Source organism: Mobula hypostoma, chromosome 25, assembly GCF_963921235.1.
Source record: "Mobula hypostoma chromosome 25, sMobHyp1.1, whole genome shotgun sequence".
Classification (NCBI taxonomy): Eukaryota; Metazoa; Chordata; class Chondrichthyes; order Myliobatiformes; family Myliobatidae; genus Mobula; species Mobula hypostoma.
In genome coordinates, this window is record NC_086121.1 from 13920025 (window position 1) to 13933831 (window position 13807).

The 13807-nt window shown below is 43.2% G+C and overlaps 1 protein-coding gene across 3 annotated transcripts in view; it reads right to left on the reverse strand.

Moving 5' to 3' along the window:
* LOC134337716 (multiple epidermal growth factor-like domains protein 6) overlaps window positions 1–13807 on the reverse strand; it is a 456826-nt gene that overhangs the window by 364847 nt on the left and 78172 nt on the right. For all 3 annotated transcript variants that reach the window (XM_063032924.1, XM_063032923.1, XM_063032922.1), the window contains one exon: window positions 8810–8914. In XM_063032924.1, the coding sequence (XP_062888994.1) occupies window positions 8810–8914 (105 nt within the window). The remainder of the gene's footprint in view (window positions 1–8809; window positions 8915–13807) is intronic.

Here is a 13807-nt window from a genome sequence, read left to right on the forward strand (position 1 = left end):
ATAGTGGAGGTGGCAGAAGATGATGACACATCACAACGGTAGTGAAGATGGAGGAAGGCTGCAGCAGTGAGGGTTGCCCGGTCATCTTGCATTTACTAGACACTGACTAAAGGAGCAGGTCAGTGGCTGCCAGTGCACCAGCCTCCCCAGGGTAAACAAAGTCACACACAAACATTCCCCATTAAGAATTAACTCTTTAGGAGAACATCATATTCAACTCATGTGCTCGCACTTGTACTACTAAGCGTATCACTTCTAAACTCCAGTGTATGTTGGTGTAATTAACCCAATTTGTCACTATGGATTAGTCCTGCCACAGGTGAGATGTCCAGTTAGCCTTCATTCATTCCCATTCTTCCTCAATGAGTTCAAAATCATAGCCTTGTACAAAGATCTCTCGTAGTGAAAACTAACCTACCATTTCCCTTCCAAACTAGATTATGAGACACTCAGTCCTCTTTTATTGTCATTTAGAAATGCATACATGCATTAAGAAATGATGCAATGTTTCTCTGGAGTGATATCACAGAAAACAGGACAGACCAAAGACTTACACTGACAGAACCACGTAATTATAACATATAGTTACAGCAGTGCAAGCAATACCATAATTTCATGAAGAGCAAACCATGGGCACGGTAAAAAAGTCTCAAAAGTCCCTGAGTTGATCAACTCCCGTGTCCCTGATAGCAGGCGGCAAAAGGGAGAAACTCCCTGCCATAAACCTCCAGGCACCGTCAACTTGCCAATGCCTTGGAAGCGGTCGACCACAGCCGACACTGAGTCCATCTGTCCGAAAACTTCCAGCCTCCAACCAGCCCCTCCGATACAGCCTCCCGAGTGCCATCCTCTGCCGAGTGCCTTCGACCTAGCCCCGGCCGCTGAAACAAGCAAAGCCGAGGATTTCGGGGCCTTCTGCTCCGGAGATTCTGGTTACCACACAGTAGCAGCAGCAGCGAAGCGGGCATTTCAGAAGTTTTCCAGATGTTCCTCCGTACCCTCACGTCCGTCTCCATCAAATCAGAATTATGCACGGTCCCCTACTTGGCAGATAACAGATATTCATCACCGGAGAGACCGCGCACGCTGCCGTCGCGCCGCCATCTTCTCCTCCTCCTTACGTACTACATACGTACTAAACCTGAACCTTTACTTTGAGCAGCTGTTGTTCCAGGACATTCAGTTCTGGTTACATCTTCCTTTTACCAATCTGTATCAGTTAGATAACAATGGATCTTCTTGTTTTTAGATCCAAAGGTGAATAAGCTCACATTGAACTCCATCTACCATGCAGCTGCCCACTTATCTAAATCACATTGGAGCCTCTTTGATCTTCGTTATAGCTTGCATTCCCACCCCCACAGAAGTGAAGAAGCCTTATTGCAATTGCGTAGTGCCTTGGGGACACTGCAGGACAATGTTAGATTTAGTGTCCCCACTTAAGGAAGAAAGTATGCACTTGTTATAGCAGAGATGCGAGAAAGATTCACTGGTCTGATTCCAAAGATGATGTGCTTGCTATAAGAGAAGAGATTGAGTAGATTGGAACTGTAACTTTAAGAGTTTACAAAAAAATTAAGGGAAATTTCATTAAAATTTATAAAAAGAGATTGCCAGGCTATATTCAGGGAAGATGTTCCTTTCACTGAGCTGTCCAATATAAGGAAACATCTTCTGGGGATTAACGGTAAACTCTTCAGGATTGAGAAGAAGGGCAATCCCGAACACAGAGATATCTATCCCAAACAGTTGTGGAGGCTCAGTTATTGTGTTCTTACAAAATGGAGACTGATAAGTTTCTCGTGTTAAGGAGATAGGTACTATGCTAAGGTAGAAGACTATGACCTTGATGACTGGTGCATCAAGCTCAAATGAGTGTGTAGGAACCATTTATCTGTTCTCTATCTGCATTGTATTCTGTGTTGTATGTTTATTATGGTAACTAGTCATGTGAGTGAGGGCAAAGGGAATAAGTTACATATTTGTGCTTTGTTCTGGGCAGTTCAGTTTGGAGCTGGTGACCGACAGATGTCATATTTTTTGGTGACTGCTTAGTTATGCTTAAATTTGATTAAGTCCACTTAATTACGTTTAATTACGCTCAATTACATCACTTCAAGATTGTATGGTTTACAAGTTGCTACTAAAAGATCGAATACATTTCTTTGACTTTGTGGAACATTATTATTGGAATGATCAGAGGGTGATCATACAATGATAACAACCCATGCCAGGTCATCAGCAGGGGCATTAGGTTGTTAAAATAGCTGCTACAAACTGGATATCTTACTCCTGCTCTGAATTCTTTGGTTATATTTTGATCTTGCGTACAGTAGGTTATTGCACAAAGCACAGTCCCTCAACGTCTGGTGGCAAGAGACCCTTAGAATATGAACTTTACCCGAGAGAGCCAGTGTCGCAGCTGTTAACAAGCTTCAGTGTGCCACTCAGCACCTAGACCGGAATGTTCCAGTCCACAGTATTTGGTTACAGACCACCATTTGCACTGGAAGATCAGCAGGTTTTTGAAATAGCAAAATGTGTCCATCACCTGTCTTAATGCTCTTCTAGCAGCAGAAAATGTTTGCTTCAGTGTATGCTCCTGGCAACAACTGTACCGCGTAGACCCATGTTAGGCAGCTGCTCAGGACAAGCTTCAATGAAGATGCATTGCAAATCTTTCCAGGCATCCTTGGCCATCAGAAATTCTAGAACAGGGACTCGCAACCTTTTTATGCCATTGACCAATACCATTCAGCAAGGGGTCCGCGGATCCCAGGTTGGAAACCCCTGAACCCAGACGTGAGTGATAGGCTCATCTGCACCTCTGCCATCTCTAGGGAGGCATGAAATGGAATTAAGATGCTGTTAACAATGTATCTTCCAGGAACAGCCCTTTTCACTACCAATCTAGTTCTTGGCGTTTGCAAGCTCCAATCGATAACTCTGCAAAATAACTTCGACAGGTTGCTCGGGGAATCATCTAACATGATCCACCATCTCCTTTTCCTTCCAGACCACCACTGCCTGATTAACTTGGTGGAGAAAAACAAAACAGCTCTTCCACGAGAAATAAATGTCATGGATTTATGAAGCTAACACTCCTCTGATATTTGAAACACCAGCAGCAATGAAACCACATTAAAGTCACAGTACCTTTAATCTCGTTCAAAACATCAGCTCAGTTGCCACTTACAATTTTCAGTGGATTGATGACATAGCAGCAATAAAACAATAAGACATAGGAGCAGAATTGGAGTTTAAGCAGTATAGTAGTGCAGCGGTTAGCACACTGCTTTATAGTGCCAGCCACCAGGGTTCAATTCCCACCGCTGTCCTGTAAGGAATTTGTATATTCTTTCTGATTGCATGAGTTTCCTCCGGGTGCTCGGGTTTCCTGCCACAGACCCAAGATGTACTGGTTGGTATGTTGAGGGAGGAGAAGATGGTGGCGTGACGCAGCGTGCGCAGCCTCTCCAGTAAATTATATCTGTATTTGTTAGGTAGGATGCCGTGCACAATCCTGATTTGATGGAGACAGACGTGAGTAGCACAGAGGAACATCTGGAGAAATTTCTGAAATGCCCGCTTCGCTGCCACTGCTACTGTGCGATCAAGAATCTCCGGAGGAGAAGGCCCCGAATCCTCGGCTTTGCCTGCTGCTTGGCGGCTGGGGCCAGGGTCAAAGCACTCGGCAGAGATGGTGCTCGGTGTCAGAGGCTCTAAGTTTACAGAAGGACTCAAGAGTCGGCTGTAGTCGGGTGCTTTCAGGATGCTGCATCGGCAAGTTTGCGGTGCTGGAGGTTCATGGCAGGGAGAGTTTTCTTCCTTCTACCGTCTGCGTGAGATGCCGTGCCCATGGTCTGTTCTTTATCAAATTACGGTATTGCTTTGCACTGTTGTAACTATATGTTACAATTATGTGGTTTTTGTCAGTTTTTTAGTCTTGGTCTGTCTTGTTTTTCTGTGATATCATACTGGAGGAACATTGCATTACTAAATGACAATAAACGAGGATTGCGTGTCCTCATAATCTAATTTGGTCATTGTTATTTGACCCATGACTAGCCTAGGGTTAAATCGGTAGTTGTTGGGCAGCGTGGCTCAAAGGGCTGGGAGGGCCTGTTCTATTCAATAAATCAATTAATCAATAAATACGGCTGTTCAGCCCATCAAATCTATCCCACCATTAAATTATGGCTCATTTATTCTCCCTCTCAACCCCATTCTCCTGCCTTCTCCCCATAATCTTTGATGCCCTGATTAATCAAGACTCTTGCAACCTCTACTTTAAATATACACAATGACTTGTCCTTCCCAGCCCAGAGTTCATCTGTGGCAATAAATTCCACTGACTCCCCACCCGCTGGTGAAAGAAATTCCTCCTCATACCTGTTCTAAAGGGACGTCCTTCTATTTTGAAGCTGTGCCCTCTGGTCCTGGACTCCCTCACTACTGGAAACATCCTCTCCACACCCACCCACTCTATCTTGACCTTTCAATGTTCAATAGGTTTCAGTGAGATCCTGCTTGTTCTTCCAAGTTCCAGCAAGTATAAGCCAGAGACATCAAACGCTCCAGCAATGGCATACATACCATTCAATATCAATGTAATTTGTCAACAAATGAATCGAGTTGAGAAATAGAGCAGATCCCTATCTGGTCCACTGAATTCAGAAGCATTTCTCATTTGTAGATCCAATTCACCACCTGTAGTTTTACATTTTCACTGCACCTGGAATGTGTGAGAAATTTAAACTCCTGTGCTTTCTGATTGCTGTTGCGAACAGGACAGTATATCAAGAAAGTTCAGACTCGTGCTTTGGATTTCCTTTCCTTACAGCTCTGCTTGAAGCCCTTTGCTCCCTGCAGCTATATAATTAACTTACGTATAGGCAGGTCTCAACAATCGTGCCGAGAGCTCATGCTTCCCACTGTCTTTCATTATCTCCATCCAAAGCGGCCCAGCACCCTCTATTGTGCCGAAAGAATCAGTAACTCAAACTCAGAGCCAAAGGTTTGACAGCCCTTCAGGCTGTTTCTCATGAGACATCTGTTCACGGAATCATATGGCACAGAAGGAGACTATTTGACCCACTTACTGTGCCAGCACTCTTACCTGCTTTCCCTCAAAATACTCCATTTTTTTCTGTTTTAAGTATATTACATTTTTCTTTTGAAAATCCCAATTGACTCTACTTCCACTTTACTCTCTTGGAAGTGCATTTCAGATCCTCTCTGTTTATTTTGCCAATTAACCTAAGCCTTGGCCCCCGATTCAAAATCAGAATCAGATTTATTATCCCTGACATACAATGTGAATTGTGTCATTTTGTGCACCAGCACAATGCAAAGATATAAAACTCTATAAATTACAGAAGTAAATAAATTATGCCCCAAAAAATGGACTAACAAGGTGTTGATCATAGGTTTATGGAACATTCACGGATCTCATATGTCAAAGTCAACACGCATCCTACAATCATCCACTGGCTTCCCCAGATGCTCAAAAATTTAAACACAAGAGATTCGACAGATGCTGGAAATCCAGAGTAACATCTCAGCCTGAAATTTTTAAACATCTAAAACAACTTCTACTTCAACTCCCACACATCAAAGTTGCTGACAAAGGCCTGACGAAGGGTCTCGGTCCGAAACGTCAACTGTGCCTCTTCCTAGAGATGCTGCCTGGCCTGCTGCGTTCACCAGCAACTTTGATGTGTGTGGCTTGAATTTCCAGCATCTGCAGATTTCCTCGTGTTTGCATCTACTTCAACTCCAATCACTTTCTCCAGATTGATTGCACTGCTATGGGAACTCATATGAGTCCAAGCTCTACCTGTTTTTTGTAGGATTCACAGAATAATTACTTTGTTACTTTGCTGTTTGGACTTCCAGCCTCATATCTTCTTCCAGTATATTGATGACAGTTTGCTACTTCCTGTACTCAGGCAGAATTCAAAAATGCCATTACATATATCGTCAATTTCTTTTGTACTCTCACTTTCATATGTTCCATCTCTGACATCTACCTTCCCTTTCTTGATCTGTCTGACACTATCTCAGGCGAAAAGCTACTAAACATTCGGTAAGCGGCAGCAGATTCCAGTCTCAGCCCGAAACATCGACTGTTCATTCTTCTCCATAAGTGCTGCCTAACCTGCTGAGTTCCTCCAGCATTTTGTGTGTTTTACTCAAACCTCTACAGCTTCTCACTTGGGTTGTCCTTCTTCTCTGCTTCTACATTGGCCGCGCATTTGAATAAGCTCCTTCTTTATCGCCAACGTCCGTGATTTGAGGATATCCGAGTGTGGTGCCGTCAACTAGCACATGAAGTGGGCAAAACATTAAACAGACTTTAAGGATCATCTCAAAGGGGGAAAAAAAAGAGGTGGCAAGATTAAGAGAGGGAATCATAAACTCAAGAAATTCTACAGATGCTAGAAATCCAGAGCAACACACACAAAATACTGGAGGAATTCATCAGGTCTGGCAGCATCTGTAGGAATGAATGAGCAGTAGATGATTCAGGACTAGACCCTTCTTCCAGACTGGGAAGGGTCCCGGCCCAAAACATTGACTGGTTATTCTTTCCATGAATGTTGCCCGACCTGCTGAGCTCCTTCCCAGCATTTCGTGTGTGTTGCTTAAGAGAGGGAATTCTAGGTCAGTTGAAGATATTTATTGCAGTAGGCGTGAGGCACTATTCTCCTTCCAAATGACATAGACTGTAAATGCTTTATAAGTCCATAGTTAAACTGTCATTTGGAAAAACTAGACCCGGTCTCCTAAGCATTTTCCTGATAATTTGTAGCTTGATTATTCTGTTTGCCATGAAAATTATCTGGATCAACAGCAGTGTTTAAAGGACAGAATGGAGAAAACCTGTCAATAGTTTTGAGACCACAATGTGTGTTCATATTACTTATTAGGGATTGGTTCTCCCACCTTCATCTTTAATTAGAAGCTCTTGGCTAGGATAATTTCTTGGCCCATTCAGGACAAAGCAACTGGATGGATTGCCACTTTTTCCACCTCCTTAAACATTGACTGTCCCACAAAAAGTACTTCTTTAACAATGCCTCCCAAATTTGCCCCTTTTACTGTCTGGAAGGATAACTAGAACTGTTGCATTGAGAGCTCCCCACCGAGACAGGAACCAACCATGGCTGAGTAAAATTCTTGCAGTTCCATATCTAGAGAGTGTCCCTCATTACCCGTTCAAGGCAGTTCATAACCTCAAGGGCAATACATTCTTTCCCTCACTCTCCTTTTTCTCCTTCTGTCCCTCTGACTATACCCCTTGCCCATCCTCTAGGTTTTTCCCCCCTCTCCCTTTTCCTTCTCCCTAGGCCTCCTGTCCCATGATCCTCTCATATCCCTTTTGCCAATCACCTGTCCAGCTCTTGGCTCCATCCCTCCCTCTCCTGGCTTCTCCTATCATTTCGGATCTCCCCCTCCCCCTCCCACTTTCAAATCTCTTACTAGCTCTTCCTTCGGTTAGTCCTGACGAAGGGTTTCAGCCTGAAACGTCGACTGTACCTCTTCCTAGAGATGCTGCCTGGCCTGCTGCGTTCACCAGCAACTCTGAGGTGTGTTGCTTGAATCTCCAGCATCTGCAGAATTCCTCGTGTTTGGGGCAATAAGAGATGTTGCCTTGCAGTGACACTCAGAACCCATAAATAAGATCATATCCTTCATGGTGCTCACATCTATTAGGATTAGGAAAGAAAGCCCATTGCTCTCCAATAGCAGTAAGCACTTAAAACCATTGTGAAATTAGTTAAGGAGCTCAATGCCCAAGGCTTAGAAAAACTAGTAGCCTTCAACCAATTCATCAGAGCGCAAATTACAGGATAAGCAACATTCCCTTTTATCAGTAGCAGGAAAATGTTAGAGATTCATTATTCTGCAGTCAATTTGTCCCTGCTGAAGCTTCAGTTAAAATGAGGATTCAAATCAATATTAATTTACCTCATGGATTGAAAAGATACTGTGAGCCCATAATTAATGGCTCCAGCCCCAAAGTCCCATATGTTACCAACCTGTTTAATTTGTGTGTGCTTTATATTTGGGCCTGTTTATTTATAATGTGTCTTATTGCTGCTCCAAAGATCGCAAGAACTTCAAACTTAATTTGCATTATTATTTTGGAAAGAACAAATGCAAAGGAAATTTCAGAAGCCATATTGAAACAACTTGGATTGACACTGTCCATAAGGACACCGATAGTGGACATGCACTCACTTACTCAATAAGAACAAAATAAATTTATAAGGAGTAACAGAGAGAAATCCATGTATGAATGAGTGAAACCAAAATGTGGAAGAGGATGGTCTATCTGCATAATCAAACCATGCCATTCAGGGTGATGTCAAGAACTGTATCTTCCCTCAGAGGGTAATGGTAAACTGCCCACTGTGCTAACTGCTTCAAAGAAATGTCTGATAAGATTTTGTAAAAATAGAGTACAAAGAGCTTTGGAATCAAGGAGGCTAGATGAAGTCAAGATATGGAACAGTAATGATCTACTAGAATAACAGAACAGTGGAGGCATAAAAACTTGCTCCCATCCTAATGATCCTTTACTTATATTCCCATGAGTAGTGCTCACAATGTGAAGATTACCAAACTGATTAACAGCCAGCTGCAGGGAGTATCATACAGCTCCTCTAGATTATCTTCAGTTCACAGTTTTCCTCAAAGTAAAATTCTAAAGTAGTCTTCAGCTATCTTTCTTTCCCCTTAAATTCTCAAACCTAGCAGGATGAAAGAACAAATCCAACACATATGTTAAAGAGCTACTCACCATATTGACAACGAGGTCCTTGGAAGCCTTTTGGGCACTGACATAACTGTGATGTTCCTTCAATGCACTTGCCACTATTAAAGCAGACTCCAGTACTGCAAATAGCTGTAAGAGAATAACACAGAGATTTCCTTAGAAGAAAACATTTCAAATCCAATCACCTGTTTTCAATCTTATGGCTCAGAATTGATAACAGGAGCCTGGCCTAAGGCTTTACATTTGACTCCTAAATTCATGACCAACTTCAGTCCGGACTGCTTTTTCTCATCAGGACCTTGTTGTTCCTTTTTGAGCATGGGCAGACATTTTTGCTGCCTCCAAAGCATTTTACTCGTTTTAACAAGGCTGAGTTGTTAGCTCAACGCTCAACCCAGCACGGATGGAAAGCATGCTAGGGGCCGGCCAGATTCTAACTTGGGACCATTTGCCTCAAAGTCCAGTGGTCCAGTGCTGATGCCACTACACCACCAGCCAGCATCAGGAACTTGCCTCATATTTTTTTGCCCCTTCCCAGGTGTCTTGAGTTTTTGATTCTTCCTTTGACTAGAGTCATCTCCACTTGCCACTGTTATGAATCATATTGGTCTCCTTTCTTCTCCGGTTCCTCTAAACCCTCTACAAAACTTCATACCTTCCAACCCCTCCCTCAGAGCGGATGAATAGTTCATAAATATTAGCCAGTATCTGCTATATGTCAAAGGCTGCACTCCCAGGGGGAAAAAAAACACAAATGTTGCACTAGAGAAATTAAATTCATTGCTTTCATTTCTTCCACAAGTTTTTGCTGAATACCTGGATTTAAGATCAAAGCCATCTGAAAAGCAAAAATCCACAATGCTCAGGAATGGAAGCTCAAGGCTGCAGGTGTACCTCACATGTAGGTTCTCTATCATATCCAGCAATGGCAGGAGACCAGTGCAGGAGAAATTTTTAAGTGGATCTGGGACAGTTCCACTCTCTCAGCCTCAGAGATCTGGGTTCAGTGGTAGGAGTAGTCATCACAAACTGGGCTCTTTCTTGTTTGCAGTGGATGACCATGATTTCTTCTGTGCCTTGCCATGCCCTTTGCTCTCCACAAAGTGTGGCAGAGCCACCTTCCTGGTTGTTGGATCTCATCCACCCAGTCCGCCGGAGATGACTTCACATGCAATGACAGGCTTGCCCCTATCTCACCGGGGTACGAGACCTGCTACCTACCCTCAGCTGACTCAGCCTGCCTGTCGGAGTGGTGTGCCAGGGTGTGGCTGCTGTTGCAAGCAAACAGCTACTTGAAGCCACAGGTGAGAGCCAAGTGTCCGGTGGGGTCCGAAACTGAGTGAACTGCCCCAGAATGGACATGACAAACCCCTTCACCAGAGGTGCTTACCCTCTCCGTGGACACCGCATACACTTCAAAAGACCCACTGTCCACCACAAGAGTTAATGGCTAAAAACTACATTCCACTGAGAGAACAAGGACGTTCTCAAAGTTAAAAAGAATAAGTGGACTGGATTACAAAGGAAATATTTATGAATGTTACTAAGGGAAGAAGACAACAAAGGAACGTGTTTGTTAATTTAGCCTGCTCTACGGCACATCTTGGCTGACTGCAGATCTCTTGGAATTTGAGCGATTGCAGTGAGGAATTTGGGAAGAGTTTCTTTGTGTATTTTTTTCAATCACGGGGACTTTTTTCCTCCACTTTCCACCTCAACTGGGAATTTACGACCAGTTGGAATAAAAGGCGCAAGAAATAAGAGCAAGGAAACTGTTAATTAATTATGTGTTCAAAGACTCTGACAAATGTACAATGGAAAACATTCCGACTGGTTGCATCGCAGCCTGGTATGAAAATTTCCCTGCACAGGAACACAAGAGGCTACAGAGAGTGGTGAACTCAGCTAGTTCCATCATTGATACAGCTCAGCCCCCATCTACAACAGGCAATGCCCCCAGAAGGCTGCCTCCATCATCAAAAATTCCATCACCCTCCCCCCCAACCACCACTTGGGCCATGTCGTCTTCTCATTGCTGCCATTTAGGCTGAAGCTGTACAAACCAGAAAACCCAGATCTCAAGGTTCAGCCGCAGCTTCTTCCCGATGCAGTTATGTTCTGAAAATTAACCTAAAAAAAATCCTAATTCTACCTCAGATTGAACTTTTTACTGTTGGACTTCAGCCACATTCCACCGAGATACAACACTTGGCGGCTCGGGAGGTCATCCCTGCCTGTGGCCATCGAATGTGCAGCTCCTCCCGTGGAGGGTCAGACACCCTGAGCCAATAGACTGGTCCTGGACTTATTTTCCATCTGGCATAGTTTGCATTTTATTGTTTGATTGTTGGTGGTGTTTGTATTGCTATATTTATGCTCTATTCTTGGTTGGTGCGGCTGTAACGAAACCAAATTTCCCTCGGGATTAGTAACATATATCTATCTATCTATCTATATTGCAAAGTTCAAAGTAAGTTTTATTGCCAAAGTACATATATGTCATCATACACAACCCTGACATTCATTTTCTTGTGGGCGTACTCAACAAATGTATAGAATAGTAACTATAACAGGATCAACGAAGGTCCACCCAACGAGGGTGTTTGACCAGAGTGCAGAAGACATGCAAACATAAATAAATAGCAATAAATGGCGAGAACATGGATGAAGAGTCCTTGAAAGCGAGTCCATTGGTTTTGAGAGCATGTCAATGATGGGGCAAGTGAAGTTATCTCCTTCTGTTCGAGAGCCTGATGGTTGAGGGGTAGTAACTGTTCTCGAACCTGGTGGTGTGTGAATCCGGAGGCTTTTGTACCTTCTACCTGACGGCAGCAGCGAGTATGACTTGGGCGGTCATCATCATAGCTTGTCACACCAGACAGCCAGCCACTCCAGTGTTGTTTGGTTGATGTTGAGCAGGTCAGTGTCAGCTAAATCAGGTGAGAGTGGGCAGTTGCGCAGAACGCGTTCAATGTTTTGCACCCTTTAGCCACACTCACAGGATTCGCTGGTCTTTAAACCCCACTTCGCCATATTGTCTCCCGTCCTACAAACTCCTGCTCTCGCTCTGTTGACAGTGCACCACTTCCGTCTGTCACTTGGGCGGTGGGGACCTCTGATAATGGATGCTGCTTTCCTATGATAGCGTTTCATGTAGATGTGTTCAATGGTAGGGAGGGCTTCACCTGTGATATACCAGGCCGAATCCACTACTTTTTGTAGAATTTTCCATTCAAGGGCAATAGTGTTTCCATTGGTGCTCTCCAATTTCCCCTAATTTGCACTAATATTATTATGTTATTCATTTTCATTTAATGTGTCCAGTAAGTTATATTAATTTAAGTATACCTGTCTTCACCTATCACCTTCGAGCTAGTCCTCCTTCCCATCTGATACCATTTTATTCTGACATCTCCCTCCTTCCTTTCCAGTCCCATGAAGGATCTCGTCCCTAAACATTAACTGGTTATTCTCTTTCATTGATGCTGCCTGATCTTCCGACTTCCTCCAGCAGTTCGTGTGTGTGTTGCTCTGGATTTCCAGTATCTTCAGGACCTCTTGATGTTTCTACTATACTGTGCTGCTGTTGCAAAAGGCTCATCTTCATTGCATTTATAGCCTGCGTGTGTGCCCTTGATAATGATCTTGAATCAGAACTTGACCTTCTATTCATGATCTGCAGTTAGTAGAGAAGGCTCTGGATATGGAAAGGCAACGATATTATCTATTTTATTTCAGCCTTGGAAAAGCAACTCATCCAGATAAATGGATGAGATAATATTTTCAAACACATTCATTTTCACAAAGCTGGAACGTAAGAGAGATAAGAAGTCATGGGAGCTACCACAGATAACTTGGAATTGGAAAAGTACAGCACAGAAATAGGCCCTTCGGCCCATCTAGTCCTTGCCTACTCGCATCGACCTCCATGCCCCTACATTCCACGTACCTATCCAAACTTCCCTTAAAAGTTGAAATCGAGCTCACATGCACCTCTTGCTCAGACAACGTGTTCCACACTCTCACGGCCCCCTGAGTGAAGAAGTTTCCCCTCACGTTTCCCTTCGACTTAATTTAAGAAACAATCCTCTCAAATTTAAATCTTCTGAAACAAAGCCTCCAGGAGTTGATTTAACAGCACTGCTGCATATCATTTATGATTATAGGTTAGAAGGGTAGCTACTGGTAATAATATTGCATACAAAACACAGTGAGTGCCCTCTTGGAGATTCAAGAGACTACAGATGCTGGAATCTAGGGCAAAAACCAGACAACTGGAGGAACTTAGCACATCAAGCAGCATCAGTAGAGGCAATGAAATTGTCACCATTTTGGGTTGAGTCCCTGCCTCGGGTCCCTCCACAGACTCTTTCAAGTGCCAACACACACACACACACACACACACACACACGGATCAAATGTGTAATATGTTTCTACATGAGGGAAAGATATCGTCACAGCAGGGAAAATCCTACTGTGTTCACAAACCTTGCAGGATGAGAAAGAGTTATCATCCATCAAACATCAGTTTAGCTTTTATATTTACCCAGGAGTGGAGGAGAAGGTTTACCAAAAAAAAAGCTACTCATACAGAATTCCACCAGACATCTCACTATCTGCCCTTTTAGGAAAAGTTTTATCATTTCAAAATTACGTCATATTCAATTACGGTCCAATACACACAGGTCAAAACATCTCCCTTGTTTATCTACTAATCCTAATAAACTATTTGTATCATAGCAACTGACACTCTCTGTCTCCATATTGTATGTTCTGGAATGTTCCTGGAGGAGGTTTGGTTTTCCAGTGAAACATATACTTCACTCTGAAATAGCTTACATAAGAATTAAATTATAAACTGTTAAAAGCTACTCCGAATGTCTAGCTTGGAAAATATGAAACCTTTGAAAGCTGTGGCAATATTCCTGAAAAGGGAACAGAAACTGGATTTTCCTTTGAACTACGGTTAATCATTCTTCCTCAGAAACAGCGCTTCTCCTTGGGACAGTCATAATGTAAGTA